The sequence below is a fragment of the Lactuca serriola genome, chromosome 1 (assembly GCF_051521515.1).
Source record: "Lactuca serriola cultivar US96UC23 chromosome 1, Lser_US96UC23_V15, whole genome shotgun sequence".
NCBI classification, from domain to species: domain Eukaryota; kingdom Viridiplantae; phylum Streptophyta; class Magnoliopsida; order Asterales; family Asteraceae; genus Lactuca; species Lactuca serriola.
In genome coordinates, this window is record NC_136408.1 from 54,711,617 (window position 1) to 54,734,638 (window position 23,022).

The 23,022-nt window shown below is 32.5% G+C and overlaps 1 protein-coding gene across 1 annotated transcript; it reads right to left on the minus strand.

Moving 5' to 3' along the window:
- Positions 1-5,307: 5,307 nt before the first annotated feature.
- On the minus strand, positions 5,308-22,494 carry LOC145088861 (uncharacterized). Its single transcript, XM_079027294.1, has 12 exons — positions 21,298-22,494; positions 20,984-21,022; positions 15,713-16,615; positions 15,556-15,609; positions 14,331-15,350; positions 12,708-13,604; positions 11,892-12,041; positions 11,261-11,367; positions 6,479-6,845; positions 6,240-6,380; positions 6,028-6,143; positions 5,308-5,843 (listed from the first exon to the last, which is right to left on the minus strand). The coding sequence occupies exons 1-12, from the start codon at positions 22,231-22,233 to the stop codon at positions 5,435-5,437; spliced, it is 5,139 nt and encodes a 1,712-aa protein (XP_078883420.1). The 5' UTR covers positions 22,234-22,494; the 3' UTR covers positions 5,308-5,434.
- Positions 22,495-23,022: the final 528 nt, after the last annotated feature.

Sequence of the window (23,022 nt, forward strand, 5' to 3'; positions counted from 1 at the left end):
ATTTGACCTAATCTATTTTCTTGACAAGATAATTCAAATCAAAATACAAATAATTAATCTTTATCATAAAAAACAAGTAATTATCTTATTTATGACAATTATCTTTGAATTGCATTAGGATAATCAATACCTTATCGAAAAAATCAGATTTTATCAGCCAGAAACGTTTTTGGTAATTATCCTAATTCAAATTCAGCCAAAATCCCAAAAAACCAGCCCCCAGACTGCCCGACTTTCCGAGTCACAGACTGGACTCATCGAGTTCATCAAGTGACTCGATGAGTTCATCTGTCAGAGGCTAGATTTTCGACTTTTGAGCTTTGAACAATTTAGCTATGCATCAAATACAAAAGGAAAACGACTTATGTCTCTGATACCACTGTTGGGTTATGAGCAATATATCAATCATATGGTGTACATGCAAACCCTAATGCTTGGATCTAGTTTTTCTATGCGTACATGCAATAATTATCCAAGGCTTGAAAACCCTAATCTAGCATACAACAAAAATCGAAATCAACATAAGTAAGCTAGTAAGAATGTTACCTTTGATTGTTGCTTGAAGATCTTAAGCTTTTGAGAAACCTAGCACCTCAAAATGCGATGTCTCTAATGAATCACAAACACCAAAGCAAGTTGGATGATCTTGGAGAGAGGGGAAGGGCTCAAAGTCAGTTCGATGATCTCTAGAGTTCAAGTGGTAGCCGAAATTGTGAAGCCTAGGGTCCCTTTATATAGGTGAGCTGCTAGGGTTCAGTCAAAACCCTAATAAATTGCTTAGGCATTAAACAATCCATAGGATCCTTCCAGAAGGCCTCCTATGGATGATTTCTATGTGGTCTTTCCCATAGAATTCGTTCATCCCTTCTTTAGGGTTCCTCAGCCTATATTACAACTCTCACATAATTACAATATCAGTCCCATTAGTTTAATTAATCTCTTTTGACCACAAAATTAATTCTTAACCAATATTAATTAACAAATATGATTTCTCATTTAATACATTATTCATATAATATATTAATAAACAATAATAACTTTTTTCTCCATTATTCATCCAAGTTGCTCTGGTGAAGGCAACCCAAAAGGACCATGCTACAACCGGGTCAAGTACATAGCAAATATAGTTATGGGCTTAGACATCTAATCCAACAAGTATACGTACTAATACTTTTACCTCTTACATCATATTTGATGCTTGATCTTTCCTTTAGACGATGCGGCATGGGTCAGGATTTGCTCGTTATGGCCTGACGTGGACCGCCATAACGGCATTGTAACGCGGGGGGGGGGGGGGGGGGGGGGGGGGACACCCCCCCTTCTCGTTGTGTTAAACGTCATGCTCGTTACCACCGAGCAAAACAGGAATTATACCGTTTGAATTTAAACTTAAACGCTCAATTTAATAAAAAAAAAACTTTAAAATTAATTATTCTTTTCCTATTTACACATAATTTCTCTCTTTCTCTCTATATAATTTCAATTATCTTCAAAAAAAATTATGGATCCTTTCGACTCATCCGATGATTCCGATGACGATATATTCTTCAGGATGATGTATCATTATTACACTAACGATCTGCTACAACCAAACCTAGACTCGCTACTAACAAGACGTGCGATGTTAAACATAAATCACGAGGAAGGACATGAACATCTATATCACGATTACTTTGTGGATAATTATGTATACGGGTTGAAGGACTTCAAAAGAAGATTTTTTTTAGTAGGAATGTGTTCCTACAGATCGCCAATGCCTTGGAAAGTCGGTATCGTTTCTTTCATCTTAATACATATTTATTATACTTGTATACAAAATAAATACAAATGTACTATATTTTTTTAACTGTAGTTAATTTATGTTTTAGGTATGAATTTTTTTAATTGAGATATGATGTTAAAGGTAGACGAGGGTTTACAACGTTGCAGAAATGTGTTGCGGCCATTCTTTTGATGGTTATGGGGGAGTCACCCGACACCATGGACGACTATATGAGAATGACCGAAAGAACTGCAAGGGAGAGTTTTTATACATTGTTAAGAGGTGTTATTGAAACATTTGGAGACGTATATTTGCGGAAACCTTCTTACATGATTTGTAAGAATTGTATGCGGCGCATGAAGAACACCTTGGGTTTCCCAGAATGATTGGAAACATTGATTGCACACATTGGAAATGAAAAAATTGTCCAGTAGCATGGAAAGGGCAATACGCAAGTGGTCATCACGGATTACCTTCGTTAGTTTTAGAGGTTATTGCCTCTCTAGATTTATGGATTTGGCATGCATTTTTTGGGGTTGCGAGTTCCAACAACGACGTCAATGTTATTGATTAGTCGCCAATATTCGACGATCTTTTGAATGGAAAGGCCCCGGATACTCCTTTTACAATGAATGGAAACAAATACAAATATGAGTATTACCTTACAGATGAAATATATCCTCAGTATTCCACATTCTTGAAGACATTCTGACACCTGGTTGAAGAAAGAGCTAAATTTTTCAAGAGAAGACAAGAAGGAGCACATAAGGATGTGGAACGTGCTTTTGGAGTGCTAAAAGCGAAGTGGCACATAGTTGAACATGCGACACATCCATTAGACTTAGGTACTCTACGATATATCATGTATGCATGTATCATAATGCGTAACATGGTAGTAGAAGATAAATGATGAAATATTGCACATTATATCCCAACGGAGCCCAGACACGTTCAATTTCAACCAGGAACAGCTGAGTATTTGCATAGAGTCGTTGACATTCTGGACGCAAATAAACATAAACAACTTTCGGAGCACTTGACGGATTATATCTTCCACGTTAACGATAACGAATAACGTTGTTTAGGAAAAATAAAATATTTTTGTTTGTTGTAATGTTTTTTTTTCAGTTTGAATGTTATGTGTAATTTAAATGCTATGTTATTTTTTTAAACATTATGTTATATTTAAAATATATTTGTTTTAACTAAAAAAAATTTATGACATGGAAAAAAGTTTGTGTTACATCTTGTTATAACATGGTAACTATTTTCCCACTTGGTGTTAGAACTTCATTGTTTATGTGACATGTGAGGTGATACCAATTTGGTGTTATGATTAGTTGCCCACACCTAATGCTTTTAGATTTAGTATTATTTTGCATATTGACTTTGAGAGGAACTTCATTAGGAACCCAATTAAAGATGAGTATCAATTTGGTGTTATGATTAGTTGCCCACACCTAATGCTTTTAGATTTAGTATTATTTTGCATATTGACTTTGAGAGGAACTTCATTAGGAACCCAATTAAAGATGAGTATTTGGTTTCATTTCTTACTTAAAACGAATATAGACATGTATTGGACACTTTTAACAAAATCACTAAATTTATTGTTTTTTTAATTTGTGAGTGGCATAGAGATATGAGTTGGTGTTTTTAAACTGAATTATAAGACCGCGAGGTAAATGATAACGTTAGTCGGTTCGAGATTCATTACATAAAATAATTATTGATAAGTTGATGCATTAGATGGTTGAACCATTAAAGTCAACTAAATCCTATGTTTATCATATTTTTAAAATCTAGTATTTTATTTGTATGTTTACTTGCTTCATTTTACTTTTAAAATTAGTTCCCTTGGTTTAATCAATTCTAAATCGCTTTTTGCAAACAATTAACTAGTTCGTCTACCGTAAGGAAAGGATAATCCATGTTGCGATATATGGTCTTACGAATGTATTACTTGTATGACCTCTTATAATTGCGTGTACACTTTTTCGTTAGCAGATTTGAAGTTTGGTAAACTTCTAGGTGTTTGGTTTGGTGTGAACGATTTAATCGAATTGAAAGGTTGGAGTGGATATGAGTTGGTTGTCCAAAGCTATAGTTGCAAGATCCGTTAGGACTTTCATGGCCACGTTTTGCGTCGAAAACAACAGTTGACTTAGTATGTTTGTCAAGGTGGACATTTTAGGTTAAAATGTGACAATAATACTCAAGTCCAAAAAGAACGTGTCAATAAGCAAAAATTTATAAAATTGGTCATATTCGGTTTGTGTAGGATTTTTATTGTAGTTAACTTTTTTTTGCCTCTGTAGTATTTTTACTAATAAGGATTCGATTATTGTGTTTTTTCTTGTTGATTCTTCTTACATTTCATCCTAATTATTTGTTATTACTTATGCTATTGCACAACACTGTCGTTGAGATGTTAAATATGAAATTCATCTCATGGTGGAGTTTGTTGCATGGTGTGAGCCAATTTCCCCATGCATTGGAAGTGTGGTACTTGGCTACCAAGTTAGCTAGGAATTAGGATATTTTTATTTTACTTATGAAGTTTAGAAGTTATTGGATTCTTTCTGATAAGACCTGCTATTCGAAACACATGGATTCTCCCAAAACAGAGTAAAACTCTATAATTCTTATTCCATAATCAAAAAGACATATCGAAACCCTATATATAAGTGTTACTAGATAATCCTATCCTAACTTAAAAGATACTAATAGATATCCTAATTTTAAATAAAGATAGCTACCATCTAATTTGAATAAATAATTAAATAATTACTAATCCTCCCTAATAAATAAAGAATTTTTTGCGACATGTCACATTCTTATTGATTTTGCCACATGTCATTTTGTGGTTATTTTCAATTAAAGTTTTTCCATGTGGCATTTTATGGTTGTTTCATTTTTATTAAATTTTACATAATACTTAATTAAATTTATTAATTATAATAAATGCATTTCAATTACATTAATTGACTTTCCTTCTAATTTCAAAATTTCTAAATTAAAGCACATTAGTTTTCTTTGTTTATTTATCTCAATTATTTGTTTAAATTTAATAGAGAAAAAACACTTTAATTTTAATAATTCAATATTTTTTTAATTTTTCTTATAAATTCAAACTTCTCAAATGTTTTGAAATTTATATTTTGTTTTCTTTAATGAACCCATGTAATACATGGGTCTTACACCTAGTTAGTCAATAATGTTGACCTAATCGTCGAGTTGTATCACTTTCAAGATTTTTCTACAAGGCTCTCTCTCTCTCATCACCATCGAAATTTCCCTACCTTATAATACCTTTTCACAGTCAGTTTTATCAAGACAATAGTATAGTGCCTCGTGGTTTTCCCTGGTTATCACCCATATACCTGTGTTCTAGTTTGTGCTTTAGCGACTCTTATATTATCATATTTATAACAAGTAGGCTAATTGCATGAGAATGAAGGAATCATTGCTTAATTTTAACAATTAAAATACAAATCCTCTATATACCTGCTTCACAAAATCTAACTGCAATAACAATCAACAGCTTGTATAACAGAGCAATGATTAACAATTCAATACTTACTTTGTTGACTGAATTAACAATAGCTAATTCAATTTAATAAAAAATTTATATACAATTGATTTAACAAACAACTTCATACATATACGCTCTTACAGTGGCCGAAATTCAAGGCCACATAAAATAAGGCCGGATAGAGTCCCTTCATAACTAATTAACTTCAAATTCACACGAAAACTATCATTTTTTATGAGTTCATGATTTAGGTTGAATTTCCAGACCTTAACTTCCATCCATCCATCTGGCCTTTGTTGTGGAGCTTGATTAGTATCATGTAAATTCCATGGATTTGGGGTTCTAAAATAAATAATTCCAACCTCTTTCTTGTTCCGGTGAAGTAGATTTCGTACTTTCACAGGACAATGCAGCCCACGACACTTTTCTGAAAGCTTGAACACAAGATAACACGTGTAGTCTGTATCTCGTGATAACATTTGACTTTTAATCTTGCAATTGATACGAAGTACTTGTTGTGATAGAAGCTCAATCACCTCTAGAAATCTACATATATAATATGGTTGTGTACTTATGAGATGAAGCTTTTGTTGTGGTATTGTAAAATTCAATACACATGAATAGGATTTCTAGTTATGAAATCTGGTTTATTATAAGAAAATTTCAAATATATGGTAAGCATAGCTAAACACATTGTAATCATGGTTAGGATTTAGTTCAAAAAGCAAACCTGGATTGAATTGATGGTTTTGTTTTGAAAAGCTTCACATCAGAATAGTTGTAAAGAGCCGCCTTTGCTGAAAGCATAAGATATCTCTTTCCGTTCACCTCGTTGAGCAAAAACAGCTATTAATCATACGTTCAGAGAGAATTTATCAAAACCCCACAAGGAAATTATTCGTCCAATGGATAATTAAAATTAGTTAATAATTAAAGAATAACCTTTTCATCTCCATCCTCATTTTCAGATCTCTTAAATATTTCTTCAAGGTTAGTTGGCAATTGTTGCATGAGATTCATGTTTGAGTCTGATTTCAGGACTTGTTGCACTTCTTGTATTTCATCCGTTTCTTCATGTTTCACCTGTACAAGAATTTGTAAGACACTGTTATAAACATACGTGTAACCTATATTAATAGAAAGAATCAAGAAAGGGAATTAAAGAGTATTTTCAAACTTACATTATCAATGGCTCGAAACTCAATGCCTTCAACATATATGCCATGGCTTCCACAATAGTATCGTGAAAGGCTTTCTAGCAGAAACTCCAAGTCAATATTTTCCTTGTCATTTGAGAATCGACACAGTTCAATCATCATCCAATCATCTTCTCTCCATGTTGCGAAATATGCATGTAAGGTTTCGCTCCCTCTCCCCTTTTTGTACTTAAGGTTTACGTACATCTGCTTAGCTAGAGATTTTCTTGGACCACAAATTCTAAAGATGAGATGAATCCCATAATTGACGCCCGAAGATAATAATTGAGTTTTTATCTTCATTTTGATCTTTAGATTCGAAAAATCTAGCATCTCTGCTACCTTTTGAAACCTGTGCATGTTCAAAATATCAAATTCTAAATTAGTACTAATAGCCTCTGCCGCGAATACACGCTTCTACTTTTGGATTTTATGTTTCTTTTCAGTTTACTTTTCACCCAAAGTAGATTATCCAACAAGGGTTCTAATTCACGTTTACTTTTATTGTATATATCAAGAAACATTAACCTTTAATTACGATTCTTTTTTTTTCCATAAAATTTCTATATATCATAGATGAGTGAGTATTAATCATATTTAACTTGTTAAACCCACAGTAAATTATATGTTTGGTGAGCACAATACCAGTTCTTTGTAAGAAGAAAATAAATGATTAGATTAAAACTTAAACTTCTAGTTGATAAGTTCAAGAAATTAAAAAACTATTGTATTGTTATTTTGTGATTAATGACATAGTTGAAGTTCATGACTGCTCAAAAAAAGTGTATGGCTAAGACAACTTATAAAAGATTTAAACCAAGATTCGGAATATGTCATCCCTCTCTTTTGTGATAATCTATCATCTATCAAACTTGTTGAGAACCTACCTTCCATGTTCGAACCAAACACATTGAAGTTCAATCTTCACATAACTTGAAGGTTCTTTGATTTGTGAAATGGTAGTTAAGAAGCTTTTATGTGTCTGGGTTAAAAGGGCAAAATGAAAATATGGATAAGTTCGAGGATAATGAGAAGAAGAAAACTTCTTTGAATTAATCTTAGAACTTGAATCTCTTTTTGAAGTATTACAATTCATGACATAGTCATTATGCCAAGATGGAGTTTTTCGTGTTCTTCCACTATTTTTGAGATTTTTTGGACATGAGGGGCATTTTGGTCATTTTCTGCAACTGAAGAATCAGTATCACTTTCAAGGACTTCTGGTTGTTGAGGAATATTGAAATTCTCATCCTCATTGATAAAATAAATATTATCAAAGTTGTAATCCTCAAAAGGAATGAAATCTTGAGTATTCACTTCAAAGCTTTGAGTTTCATCATTAATTGCATGTGGAATAACATTTGTTTTCTCTTCTCAACTTTCTTGATTCCCTTTGAATGGAAATAATGATTCATGAAAGATAACATCCATGGACATGATTATTTTCTTTTCTTGCAAATCATACAACTTGGAAGCTTTCTGACCATTCTGATATCCAATGCAACAACACATGGTAGCTCTTGGTTCAAACTTTGTTTTATGAGGAATTGTATTGGTTGCAAAACATAGACAACCAAATACCTTGAGATTATCATAGGAAGGAATTTTTCCATGTAACTTTTGGAATGGTGTTTCCCAATTTAGAATAGATATAGGGAGTATCTTGATGATATAGGCAGCCATTAAAATGGCATATCCCCATAAATGAATGAACAAAACATGTAACTTTGAGTGGAATAACAAAGATCTAGCAAGTTGTAAAAGATGTTGTTTTCTTTCAACTCTTCCATTTTGCTGAGGTGGATAGGAAACGGTTCTTTGATGAACTATTCATAAAGAGGAAAAAAGTTAATCACAATTGTGATTTGTGAGTTCACTTCCATTGTCAGATCTTATGATTTTGACAGAAGTTTTAGAACTGATTAGCCACATGAATGAAAAAATTAGATAAAGTTGTAAAGACTTAATTGGGTTTTACCATTCAAGAGAAATGTCCATGTTGACCTTGAGAAATCATCAACAATGGTCAAAAGATATGAAGTCTTGTAATGATTTTTTATCTATATGGTCCCCAAAGATCCACATATATGAGTTTGAAATTGAATCAGCACAAGAATCGCTAACTGGAAAAGGTAATCTTTGCTGTTTTGCAAGATGACATGGAATACAAGCAACTTTTTCATCAAGAAATTTCTTTGGAACAAAGCTCAAATTAGTGTTATCCATAGCGATAAGGTAATAGCCACAACCTACCTATATGCTATGCTATGTAGAGAAATTGCGACGACTATTTCATTTTTAGCGAAAGCCTATTAAAAAATTAATATTACTTTTATCTTTGCCTAATTAGCAATTATAACTAATAAATAAGCTACATGTAGATAATATAATAACAATTAAATGGTATAACTTATAACCGGTTAACAATGAGTCAATGACTTAATCAATTAATGAACAATAAATACATACATACTACATAGAAATTCAGAGACACATTAGAATCACACAATAGTTTTTAATGACATTAATTATAGGAATCGAATATAAGGTTAACGTATTCTTTCTTATTATTCAACAATTAACCCAAAGGGGCTATATATACAACACATGAAAGAGTTGTAAATAAAATAGGAGATAACTAATATGAGACAGCTAATAGAAGACATCTAATAGGAGACAACAAGTTCTAAACAGGAGGATTTTTTATTATTATTTAAAAACTAAAATAGTATTGAAATAAACTAAATAAACTTCAGTAATAAAAAAACAAATTCAGCTATGCTACGACTTTCCTAATCATGTAATTAATAATGACCTAGTGATTTAAAATGTGTTCTATCTGAACTGGTATTGAGAACAACTAACAAGCTCTAGTATATTCTCTTTTACCCAATTAATTAACCAAAACAAGCTCTTCAGTTAATCATAACTTTTTACTAACTTAATTAAACGTGCTCTTAATCAAATCAGAAAGCAGCATTATGATCTGTGTAAATTCCCAGCAATATTCAATACTTCTCACAAGCTCGGAAATGTAAAATATGAAATTTGAGTTTATATCATAATTAAATCCCAACATGGAACCAAATATTATACTTGTTACTTATCACCAATTGATTATAACAATTACGGATTTCAACAATTAATTAACTAAATTGATTTAATCCTAAATTAGGTTATCAAGCTAAAAAGAATCAAAATCAAACATTCATTTCATGCAAAACTGAAAAATCTAGATAGAATCACAAATCAAAAACCAAATCTAATGATTAATTACATAAAAAGTACTAATCTATGCGGTACTAATTATGGATATGATATTGTTATCTCTTAGTCATTTTCTTTAGATTAACTTAGGTTAATTTTGCATTAATATTTTGATTATGGATGTAATTGTTGGAGCAACAAGAGGTGACGATTTCAACGAGCTTTTGTCATCTTCGTTTCATAACGGTATTAGTATAATTTTCTATCCTTTTTATTGTTATTATTATTTTTTGAACGGCGGGGTTAGTGGTTAGAAGTTAGTATCAGGTAACTGTTTGCGCCGGGGTTAGAACTCGAGACCTCCAATCTAAGAGGCAAAGCCTCTACCAAGTGCGCTAGTCCCACATTAGCTATTGTTATTATTATTATGAGTAGTTAGTTTTTCCTTCCTATGTTGGGTGAATCTATAGAACAACGAAATGAATAGGAATAATTTTGTGTGGGTTTTGATGATATTCTATGGAAATATTTTCTAGTAAAACTTCTATTTATGTTCATATGTCTTTAATCATGAGTTTAGATATGTGAATGTTTAATTAGTTGGTTAATTTCTTGATTTCGTAATAGATCTTCAAATTAACAATCAACAAATAGTTCTTGTGTTTGTTTTCACGTCATACAATCATGAAATTTTTTTTCCAACATGGTAGTGAAAACTTTTTGACTTCTCTTGGATTTGATGACTTTTAAATCTTAATGCTATTTAATTTCCATTAATTACATGCTTCATGAAAATTGTGACTTTAACTAAGAAACTATGTTATGAGCTTTTCTAACCATTGTATTAACTAATAAAAGTCTAGGTAATCCTAAGCTTCTTAGATTGCTATAGCCAAAGTAGGATCCATCAAACCTATTGCACCACAAAATTATGATGATTAGTCAACTGGTTGAACTTGTGATTTATCCCGACTTTGGAACATTTTATTTTATAGATTTTATATTTTGTTATTTTAGTTTTTTTTTATAAATTAGTTTTTATCACCTTTAATATTTTAAGAACCATGCATGCGTGTCGCATGCATGCTATTTTGATTATTTTATGTATCTTTCCGATTTTCCTTTCTAGACTTAGTCAAACGTTAGTGGGTAACCATTCTCCTTTAAATGTGTGTTTGAATATTTGTGTAAGCCATCATATGGCATATTCTTCACTTTAATCAAGTGAGTATCACATATATGATGTTAGTTCAAAATAGATATTAATTATCTTTGACATTTCAAGAAAAAAAGATAATACTATTTATTTTATAAACACTCATCGAATTGAAATAGAAAAGAAACTAAACAATCAAAAAGAGGGACATTTGGGTGTTTCTAAAAAACCCTCTAATTAGACATATGTTTGTGACTGTCTTGGTGGATGTGTGGACCCCACATATACATATGTCACATCATTATTGGTTCATTTAAGATTCATGTATATTTATTGATGGTCATAGTTCATACACACAAAGAAGAAAGGAAAGGAATAGAGCGGAACAAAGAAAGAGAGTAGACCTTGATTGTGGAACATATCCCCACTTATGTGACTGACGTTGTTTGTATAAAAACTTCCATGCTGATATCATTTCATTTCTTTCTCCATTAGCACCTATTGAAAACCACTGTAATAATAATAATCATAGATCAAGCCCAATTTCTATTATTTTCCCACACGGCCACACATGTATCATTTTGTGTGTGCGAGTGATTACATACGTAAGAGAAAGATTCATTTATATATGAATGTGTGTGTGTGTATATATATATATATATATATATATATATATATGTGTGTGTGTGTGTGTGTGTGTGTGTATGTGTGTACATAAACCAAGGTACTTTGTAAGAAAAAGATTCATTTACACCAAAAGAATCAACAAATAACATGAATCAATGAATACTAAATTTTGTAGAGCAAAAATTCTAGCTAGTCATGGTAAATTATGATTGATCATGTGCAAGGTATTTAATTTCTGAAGTCGAAGGGGTAATTCAAGATATATGTTTAATATGTTAAAAAATATCAAGGGGGAGTATGAAAACTAACAAATTAAAGAAGTCAATTGGTTTTCATAAACATTTTACAAGAAAGGATGCAAGGAATACAAAAAACACAAAATGATTTGCATAAGCAAACCGATTATACCACTGTGCCTTTTTGAAGGATGATTCCTGTGGAGAGCAAGTTGTGGAGGTCCTTTTTCTTTTTAGTGGAGTAGATCTCCGAAAAATTTGAGATTTTAAATATTTGTTCATAATCATCGGGCAATTTGCGCTCCCATATTTCATAGTCCTCCTGTATATTAGTTAAACAAATCAGAAATTTATATATCAATTCACTCACCATTAATTATCTGGGTGAACATGGTACGGCAACAATACTTTTTCCCCAAACTGTATACCGTACCAGTTGTATTTGGTACAAAAACTTAGCTAACGGTACAACAGTATTATACCAAGTATACTTGATACCAACTTGTTTGGCTAAAGTTTGGTTTGTAAAATTGGTAATGGTATATATCAACTTCTTTATATTTTGCTATTGTAGAAGTTAAAGACGAACAAGGGCATAAGATAACTTTTTCGTTTAGTAAAGAAATTAGTTAAGTAATTCTTTATATTTACTAAAGAATTTTGTTGAAGTAATGTTTTAATTTAGCATGACAATAAATATTGACTAATGAAGCTAAACGGTTTATACCACTACACTAAAGACACTTGACAAATGAAATATATTGAAATATGTGAAATCATTTATCATTTAGATATCTATTTGTTTTGTACTTACATAACAATATCCAACCAAAAATGGTTCTTAAAATATTTTAGTCCTTATTCGTTAAAAAAATGAATTTTCATTCGTTACTATCCAAAAAAAACTATTGTTAATACTTATTAAAGACGGTACCTTTTTTTTGTTTAGTTATGTATTGATACATGCTTACTTGTGTATGAAACTTACTTGGAATTCCAACGATTTCTTGAGTTGTAGTAGCACATCACGTGATGTTGGTCGTTTTTTATTATCATCATGTAAGCATTGGTAGGCAATCATTTGAAATGTAGCCAACGATTTTGGGGCAATTTGTTCTTTTATACCTTCAAACACCATCTCATCAAGTTTTCCCTCATTGAAGTTGTTTTTAACCCATACAGATAGATGCCCATGCGTATTGTAAACAACATATGCATCTCTGCCAGACAAAATCTCAAATAAAACAACGCCGAGTGAATATATATCAGATTCTTTGGTTAAGAAACCCAATTTCAGGTATAGTGGGTCAACATAACCTCTTGTGCCGCAAGCATTATCAAAGACAAAGTCAATATCCTTATTTAATGGACTTATTAACGAAACCCCAAAATCAGAAATTTTTCCTTTCCAATCATTGGTTAATAGAACGTTTGCGCTTTTAATGTCTCTATGCATCACCGGCTCTTGTGCCGCTCCACCTCCATGAAGGAAATCCAACCCACTTGCAATATCGATGCATATCTCAAGCCGTTTCATCCACATAAGACCTTTGTCCTTCAAGTACCTATCCAGACTTCCTCTAGAAGCATACTCATAAACAATGATTTTTTCACCCATTTCGTTGCAATAGCCTAAAAGACCAATACAATTTTCATGTTTATATTCCAAGAGAATTTGAAGCTCCATCAAAAATTGGTGTTCTCCCTGATCACCACTCGCATCCCACCGCTTTGCAGCAATGGCATTACGTCCGTTAGCATGCATAACTTCTCCTTTATATACATTCCCAAATGCTCCACTACCAATCAAGTTGTTTTGACTGAAGTCTTGTGTGGCAGTTTTAATGTCATCAAGTGAGAATTGGAGGTGGTCCTTGATGTTTTCCTGTGAATCATTAAACACCAGATGAACTTAATAATTCAAAAATAAGTTAAAACTCTTATTAAAAATCAGTTATATATTATACTTTTTATCAGTAGTATAAGATTATTATATTTTACAAAATCTTTCCATTTTTTTTATGGATAACTGATTAACTTGGACGTGTTCGCTATCTAACATTGTATTATTTTTTTTTCTTTAGAAATACACTAGACACTAGTTATCATATGCAACAGGGCAACTTAATATATGATCATCTAACTACACCTAAATTTCTAACTGCTCTGTATGCCAAAATTGGAACAAAGTATTATACAAATTAATGTTTCTGAAGTGGCCAAACTGATCAATACTAACAGGCTTTGAGCAGGTCATGTTTCTCAGGGCAGGAGGTCCAAAACAGTTTTTTTCAAACAAAACCATGTCAAAACAGTTGCTTTTTTGGACTAGTATTTTTTATGATCTAAATTAGTCCTTTGTAATAACCTTGGAAAAAGCCATTAAATCAATTTTTACCCCTACTGTGGAAACTACCCTTAAAATTTTGCAGGCCCTCTTTGTTCTTTTTCATTACAGTGTCGATGTGGGATGAGTGTGTTCAACAGAAAACTTGAAAAGTTGGAAATGTTAGTGCATTTTAAACTAGCATCATACATCCGACATTTCTTTTAAAATGATATCGACAGAGCTCCTAATTAGCAAATGTTAGTGATTTAAATAATGACTTACTTGTAAAGATAACGCTTCCTCAAGTTCCTTAATTATGACTTCTGCTGTTGGACGGTTAGTTTGAGATTCAGCAACACATTGGTATGCAATTTTTGTAAATGTATCCAATGAATCTTTGTCGGGTCCTCTACTTGAAGTGAAAATGTTGTCATGAGTTTCTTCCATCAACTTAGGATCTACCATTTCCCTTATTGTTCCCTCATTGAAGCGACGTCTTGCGACAGGTGCAATCCCGTTGATATTTTCTTTGGTGTAAATTTCATCATTGGCAAGCTTCCCTGACAGGATCTCAAATAAAACGACCCCAAAAGAGTAAATGTCTGATTCATTTTTCAACCTACCCGTTTTAAAATATTCTGGGTCCCAATAAAAATCTGTGCCTGCACGAGTTTCTGTATTGAGAGTCTTGTTCACTTGTTGACTTTTTTTCACACTGCGTAATCTGGAGAGCCCAAAATCAGCAATCTTGGCTTGCCAATTCTCAGTTAACAAAATGTTATCGCTTTTTATATCACGGTGTATTATCCTTCGATCGTCCTCTATCTTGGTATGAAGGTAATTCAATCCGCGTGCGATATCAATACATATCTTTATACGTTGCACCCAACTAAGATTAGTCAACTTACCACCGGTGCTTCCCAAATAATCACTAAGGCTTCCTTTAGAAGCATGCTCGTAGACAAGTAACATATGATCACCTTCCTTGCAAAATCCAAGAAGAGAGATTATGTTGGGATGCTTACAATTTGTAAGCATTTCAATTTCTGCTAGGAACCCTTGTATTCCTTGTTTGTCTTCTCTATTCAATATGCGTTTGATAGCTACAGTGGAGCGCTTCTTGGCATGTTCCCTTGTCTTCTTCTCTTCTAATGGCAACAAGTTTTTGCTATCAAAATGGTCAAGTTCAGCTTTGTACACATCACCATATCCGCCTGACCCAATGGGGTATGTTTTACCAAAATTCTCGGTGGCCAATTGTATATCAATGAGTGGGATCTCTAAGTGTTTCAAGTTTTTCCCCTGCAGCAACACTTTACTCAAATTAAAAATGCGGTGTTGCAACAGACTGTCTTTTATTAAATGACAAAAAGAAAACATTTAAGACCCCAATAAATCAGCAATGGTTAGGTACAATAGCAGAAGCAATTAAACATCAAGATGAAGAGCAAAAATGAAAAAAGAAATATTACTTTTAGACCAAAACCAAATTATTCAGATCACTTACCTTCAAGCTCTTGGAAGTCATGCCCTTAACCATAGAGTGAGCCTTTGATATGAACTACAACAATGGGAAATAAATTAATGAGCATATATATGAGTGATTATGCCAAGTGCCAACACGCAAAACAAAAGCTAAAGTAAATGAAGGGTATACGTCTTACATCAGGGTTTTGATGTTTCCATTGAAATTCCAAGGCTTTCTCAAGTTGTATGACAATCTGATGTATATTTGGACGTTGTTGTCGTTGTTCCTTCACGCAGTAGTATGCTGTTTCCGAAAAGATTTTGAATGATTTTGGGTCCATTTGTTTCCATAGAACCGGATCTATCATATCTTCTAGTCTTCCCTCTTCATAGTATGATCTGGCTGATGGAGCTAACAACTTATCATCATCACAATGCTTTCCGCACAGGACTTCAAATAATACAATGCCAAATGAATAAATATCTGACTTGTGGGTCACGATTCCACTCTGAACATATGTTGGGTCACGGTACCCTATCGTACCACAAACATCCGCAGGAACGCAAAGACGGTCCCTTCGACTTGCTGTCTGAGTGATGGAAAGTTCAAAACCAGATAATTTTGCTTCCCACTGCTCATCCAGTAAAATCTTGGAGCTCTTGATATCACGGTGTATGATGCTGAAATCACGTCGCTTATCATAATAAATGTAACTCAAAGCGTGTGCGGCCCCAACACATATCTGCAATCTTCGCATCCAAGTGAGGGTCGGGTCTCGTAGATAGTCATACAGATTTCCACGGCTCTCATGCTTGTTTATGACGATCTTCTCACCGTTCTCATCACAAAACCCAATGATAGAGACAAGATTTTTATGCTTAAGTTTAGAAAGCATCGAAACCTCCATAAAAAACACGTTGCTTTCTCTCCTTGAGTTATCATCAAAATACCTCCGCGCAACAATATTGACTAATTCATGTGACCCCAAGAGTTGTCCTTTGTACTCCTTTCCAAACCCATCACGTCCGATAAGGTTTGCATCAGAAAAGTTGTTGGTGGCTGATACTATCTCTTCAAGTGGGATTTGTAAGTGAGCCAACTGTTTGTAAGAAAACAAAGACAAATGAAGAAGCAGGTAATGGTAAGATATAGGGCTCATTTAACTATTTATAGGCTTGAGCTCGAGCTCGGCTCGTTCGAGCCTTATGGTGCAAAGCTCAAGATCGGCTCGTTAAGAATTATATGGGCTCGGGCTCGGCTCGTATACGGTATACTCTAATTTCCTAAAATGGTATTTATTAAATTATTATTTATTTTAATATATAAAAATAAAAATAATTTTTTTATTATATATGTAGGCTCGTTTAGGCTCGCGAGCCTAATCGAGCCAAGTAACAGAGGCTCGAGCTCGAGCTCGTTTAATAAACAAGCCTAATATTAAGCTCGAGCTCGGCTCGGGCTCGTTTAAAATCGATCTCGAGTCGAGCTTTTAACGATTCGATCTCGAGTAGCTCATGACTAGCTTGGCTCGTTTGCACCCCTAGTAAAATACAATAATGATGTGTGTGTGTGTGTGTATATATATAGACAGCCAGCTCCCATCTCTACTTTCCTTTTTGTTTTCTAGTTCTAATAGTGTCGCACTTAGAACACAATTTACAATTTAGGGTATATGTTTGGTAGACTGGCTTATACTCAAGCTGTCCCGTGAAAAGCTAGTAGATAGATGAAAATCTATTTGTTGGCCGATAAGCTAACCAATAAAAAACGACGTTTGGTAAAGCTAGCCAATAAACTACTTTAAATATATAAAAGACAAAAAAGGGTTGTAGAAAATCAAGCTTATTTGAATTAATAACGGTGAGAAGCTTTTTTCAAAAGCTAGCTTATAAATTACTTTTTGGTTGTCAAACATTACAACTTATATATAAAAGCTTAAAAAATAAATTAGTTGTATCGTGCCAAACACAGCCCAATGTTTGGTAATATTGTGTATGAGTGTACTTTTTACAAGTGATCAATGTTTGAGATGGTGATAGTTGCCTTCCACTTAAGAAAATTATATATTCACAAGTTCTACTTTAGTTAATTACAATTTAAAGTATTATCCTTTGTGTATATTTATTTTACTATTAGATTTGATATTTGATATTTAGTAGTTTAATCTTGGAATAAATCACATTCGATTTGTTGTTATAATATTTTTTTTGGATTTTGGTTCAAATAAATTTTTTGTTCTTTGCTTTTTTAGCTCTTCAAAATTAACCATGCCCACACCCACACCTAGAGTTGTACCCGGTCACCATGGACTAAAAAGGCCTAGTCCCCCCTTTAAGCATGAAACTTTGGACCAGAAAGTCCATTGGTTTAGTCTGGCCCACCATGGACAAAACAAGTCCGGTCTTCTTTTTATTTGTTATTATGAATTATGAAATATCATGAACATTAATTAGTAAGCATATATATATATATATATATATATATATATATATATATATATATATATATATATATATATATATATATATATATTGGTTTAGTCTGGCCTTGGACAAAACAAGCCCGGTCTTCTTTTTATTTGTTATTATGAATTATGAAATGCCACGAACATTTGTAAAAAAATTTAAACATATTTTTTATTCATAACTGAATAACGAATTTATTATAATAAAGATCTAATGCACTTTTATTCACTTATTAATAACAAGGGTTGAAACTATAAAAAAATTATTTTATCTTAAAATTATATCAATGTGAATGTCTATTTATAGAAAATAAAAAATTATAAATTTTGATATATTTAAAATCATTTTTCGATAGATGTTTTATCTTTTAAGTAACAATTTTACATGCTTGTGGTTGTGTGTACTACTGATTTCTTATTTATTTCCTTACTAAATGTGTAATTCATGTGGAAAATCTACAGTTCATCGGATCAATTCAACTGAGATCCATTTACTGTCTATTTATTTAAAAAGAAAATATCATGAATTGGTGTTTTCTAGGATTGATATTTATTAATTTTTTTTTTGCACTTATGCAATTAGAAGAAGCTACCTGCTATTGTGATTGTAAAACTGTACAGTTGGCTATCAAACAGAAGAAAAAAATAGAATTAGAAAGTGGCAATAAATGAATCCTAATAATTTGGTGTAAAATGGTGTATTGTAACAGGGTAGGCAAATTGTGTTGACAGAGAGTGGAGAAGTCTGTAGGATCTGATCTTGTTAGCCGACAAAATACATTATGTTGACTTGATGGCAGAGATGGACTAAAACTCTTTCAATTTTATTGAGTTCATTGCACTCGAGGCATGTATAGAGACGGTTATTATAAATGTTCATTTTGTTGACTTGATAACAGAGATGGACTAAAACTCCTATATGAAAGATTTGCACATATGTTCATATATGAACAGATGAACAGATTTTCATATTAATCCAAACCTACTCAAGTTTCATTCTTATGTCTTCTATATGTTTTCCCCTGATCTTTGTTCTGTATTATATGTTCCCCAATTCAATTCCTATCTAATCTATGTTAGCGTACAAACATTTATTAGCATATGTTCATTTAAGAACATATGTTTATATAATTTTATCCTTAATTTAATCTAATTGTGATACGAGTGGTTAGCCAATGCTTTTTTGGTTATGTATTGCTAAAAATTAACCATATGAATATGTAAAAGTTGATTAGAGAATCTGAAAAAAAATTTATGTTCATTTATGAACATATTTTCATTTATGAATGAACATATGGTCATTTATGAACATGTAAAAATTGATTAGAGAATCTGAAAAAGTTATGTTCATAAAGATTATTATACAGTCATACCCTTAATGACATAATCTAATCCAATGGTTTAGATGGTTGTTATGTGGTGTTATTTGGTTATGTGTTGAACCCATATATATATATATATATATATATATATATATATATATATATATATATATATATATATGGGGATAGGGAATATACATTACAGCTCCACCTAAGCTTAGGTACTAAACCTCTAAAAAATGTCGTTTTAACATGCTAAATATACCCGATTTGGTTTCACTTGGTAAATATATCATTCTCCATAATATTTCTTTCTTTCATCATCGTTTTATCATCTCCGTTTTCTTTCCTCATTTATCGTTTATTACTTCATCCAAGTGAACATTACTAAACCCTAAACCTAAATCTAAACCCTAAATTTAAACCCAAAACACTAAAGCTAAACCCTAAACCCTAAATCTATACACTAAACCCTAAACCCTAAACCCTAAACATAAACCTAAACCCTAAACCCTAAACCTAAACCCTAAACCCTAAACCCTATTGTGTCGATCTTGAATTTACATCTTCAAGTATTAATCGTGAATCCATTAATCGTAATTTTTATATAGTAAAAACAATGTATTTTCAAGAGGTTTACTACCTAAGCTTAGGTGGGGCTGTAATGTATATTCCCTTTTCCCTATATATATATATATATATATATATATATATATATATATATATATATATATATATATATATATATATATATATATATATAGGTTTAGGTTTAGGTTCTATGGAAAACAAAAAACGCTAAAACTCATTAAAATGCATAAAAAAAATTAGAGATCACAAAACTTTTTTTGAGTTTTTTTTATCAAAAAGTCGCAACTTTTAGGTCAAAATCGCTGGAAAAAAAATTTGAAAAAAAAATCTTTACAAAAAAAAAATTGATTTTTAATATTTTTTCTCCGAAATTGTAAAAAATGGTCTACGTTTTGATTTTAGTATATAAAGATTTTTTTTTCATTTTTCACTATGAAACCGTAGACAAAAGAATGGTCTACTGTTTCCTCTGAAAAGTCTTCTACTATTTCCTAAATAGTAGATTAAAAATGATCTACTGTTTCGTCCAAAACCTACGTTTTTCTTTAAATGAACAAAAAAAACACTAACTTTTACTGTAAAAGAGATGTTTCTTTTAATATATAGTAGGTACGATATAGTAGTCAAAAAGTTAGTCTTTTTGTTTCATTTAAAAAAAAAAAAAAAAACCAAAACCGTAGTTTTTTAGACGAAACAATAGATTATTTTTAATCTACTATTTGGAAAACAATAGACTTCTGAGAGGAAAACAGTAGACCATATTTTCGTCTACGGTTTCGTAGTGGAAAATGAAAAATAAAAAATAATAATAATAAAAAAATAAAAAAAAAATCTTTATATACAAAAATCAAAACAGTAGGTAAATTGGCGAAACAGTAGACCATTTTAACCATATGGTTAGTTTGGGACAAATCCTAATTTTTAGCTAAATAGTGATAAGTCAATTTGATTAGACTAGTAATTTTCCCTTTTATTATTCCTATTTCCATATAAGGAATCAAATCAAGCTAACCCTTTTTCCCAAAATGAGTAGACTTAGTTTTGATATGATATTGACCACAATTGCCTCATCCCAAAACAGATCGATTACCTTCAAGCTCTTGGATATTGCGCCTTCAATCTTTTCTTGCTGTCCAAAAAAAAATCATAGAGTAAGCAGTTGATGTCTAAGCAGGTAAGGCACTCTCCATATGGGAGGTTTATTGTTCGAGTCCATGGTTTAGGAGAGGGTAAGCAACATACTTTGATGTCTTAGCATATCCCTCTATCCTTGCAAAACAGGGAGCTACAGCAATCATTTGATATAAACTGCTACAATGAAAAATATATATCCTATAAACACGAGTTTATAATGACAGAGATACGAACAGAAAGTGGAACCGGATGAATCATCAATGGTCTTACATGATTTTCTTGTTCCTGTTGAGATTCCAGTGCTTTCTCAAGTTGTATGAGAATCTGATCTATGCTTGGTCGTTCTGATGGTTCTGCCTTCAAGCAACAATATGCTATTTCTGAAAAGATTTTGAATGACTGTGGGTCCATTTGTTTCCATAGACCCGGATTCACCATATCATATAGTCTTCCATTTTCAATATGTGATTTGGCCAATTCATATAGATAGTCCTCACCCTCGTTTACAGCTTCTGTTACCTTGCCACAAAGTACTTCAATTAATACCACGCCAAAGGAAAACATATCGGACTTGTGGGACACACTTCCAGTCTTAAAATATGTCGGGTCCATGTATCCCACTGTGCCACAAAATCCAGATAGCTGGCAAGGACAGTTCCTTTCAGCTGCTGCCTGATTCATGGAAAGTTCAAAACCAGATAATTTTGCTTCCCAGTTGTCATCTAATAAAATCTTTGAACTCTTGATATCGCGATGAATGACGCCAAAATCACGTCCCTCATCATAATGAATGTAATTTAATGCCCGCGCAACACCAACACATATCCGCAACCTTCGCATCCATGTGAAGCTCGGGTCTCTTAGATAGTTACAAACACTTCCACGGGTACTCTCACGCTTGTTTATGACGATCTTCTCGCCATCATCACCATCGTCACAAAACCCAACGATAGAGACGATATTTTGATGCTCAAGTGTACAAAGCATCGAGACCTCCATCCAAAACTCTTTGATTCCTATTCCATTCTTATCATCTAACCTTCGTGCAACGATATCGACCAATCGACCGGACTGCAAGAGTTGTCCTTTGTACTCCTTTCCAAATCCATCATGTCTGATGAAATTTGCATCAGAAAAATTGTCGGTGGCAGATACTATCTCTTCAAGCGGGATTCGTAAGTGATCAAACTGTTTGTGGGAAGACATGTTTATCGGGTACCAAAATTTTAATTGAAGGGAACAGAAATATAAAGCAGTGATGCGTGCGTATGTATATATATTTGGAGATATGAACCAAATATTCCCGAAGATCTACACTCAGTTCAAACAATTTTGAAGAAAGAACTTGAACTAAACTGTGAGTGAAAACAAATCAGCAGACAATAAGACGAACGGAAAACAACTATAAACGATTTAAGGAACAACTCAGAGATCTTATCTAGACACAGTCAACGAAGAGACGAAAAATGAGAAAAGTATCTTGGTTTTGGGTTTTTTAGTGCATACGCGTCCATTGTCGCGCATTAAGCTCCAAGTTTCTACTTTGCACACTTTGCCCCCTTTACTATCTTGACATTTACACAACATCCAGCAAACAGTATTATCTACCAAAGAAAAAAGACAAAATAGTTGGCCATTATTTTCAGTGTTGAGTTTGTATTTAATGGAAATGCTTATATTGAATTATTGATAGCCGGCCTACCCCATATCTGCTTTCCTTTTTGCTTTTTTAGTAGACCCACAACTTGTTGCAGTCATAAACAATATCAAGTTCGAATTTGATGGAATTGAAGGGGTTGATTTTTCCACGCATCTTTTGCTTTTTGTCCACTGAAATTTATATGAATTGTCAATTTTGCCCATAGAAATTACCCCTGTGCTATTTTGGCTGATTGTTTAATCTATAAAATAGCATCCTACTTTGACAAAATTGCCAAACCATGTTTCCTAAAATAGTTTTCAAAGCAGGATGCCCTTTTGACTGATTTTCATTGT

What these genes read in the sequence shown, in the direction of transcription:
- LOC145088861 (XM_079027294.1), bottom strand. Translation starts at nt 22,233, where the DNA reads ATGTCTTCCCACAAACAGTTTGATCACTTACGAATCCCGCTTGAAGAG. An exon ending in CAATATCCAAGAGCTTGAAG is followed by an intron (nt 16,616 to 20,983) that starts GTAATCGATCTG and finishes TCTTACAAACAG; the next exon opens with TTGGCTCACTTACAAATCCC. An exon ending in TGACTTCCAAGAGCTTGAAG is followed by an intron (nt 15,351 to 15,555) that starts GTAAGTGATCTG and finishes GTGTTGCTGCAG; the next exon opens with GGGAAAAACTTGAAACACTT.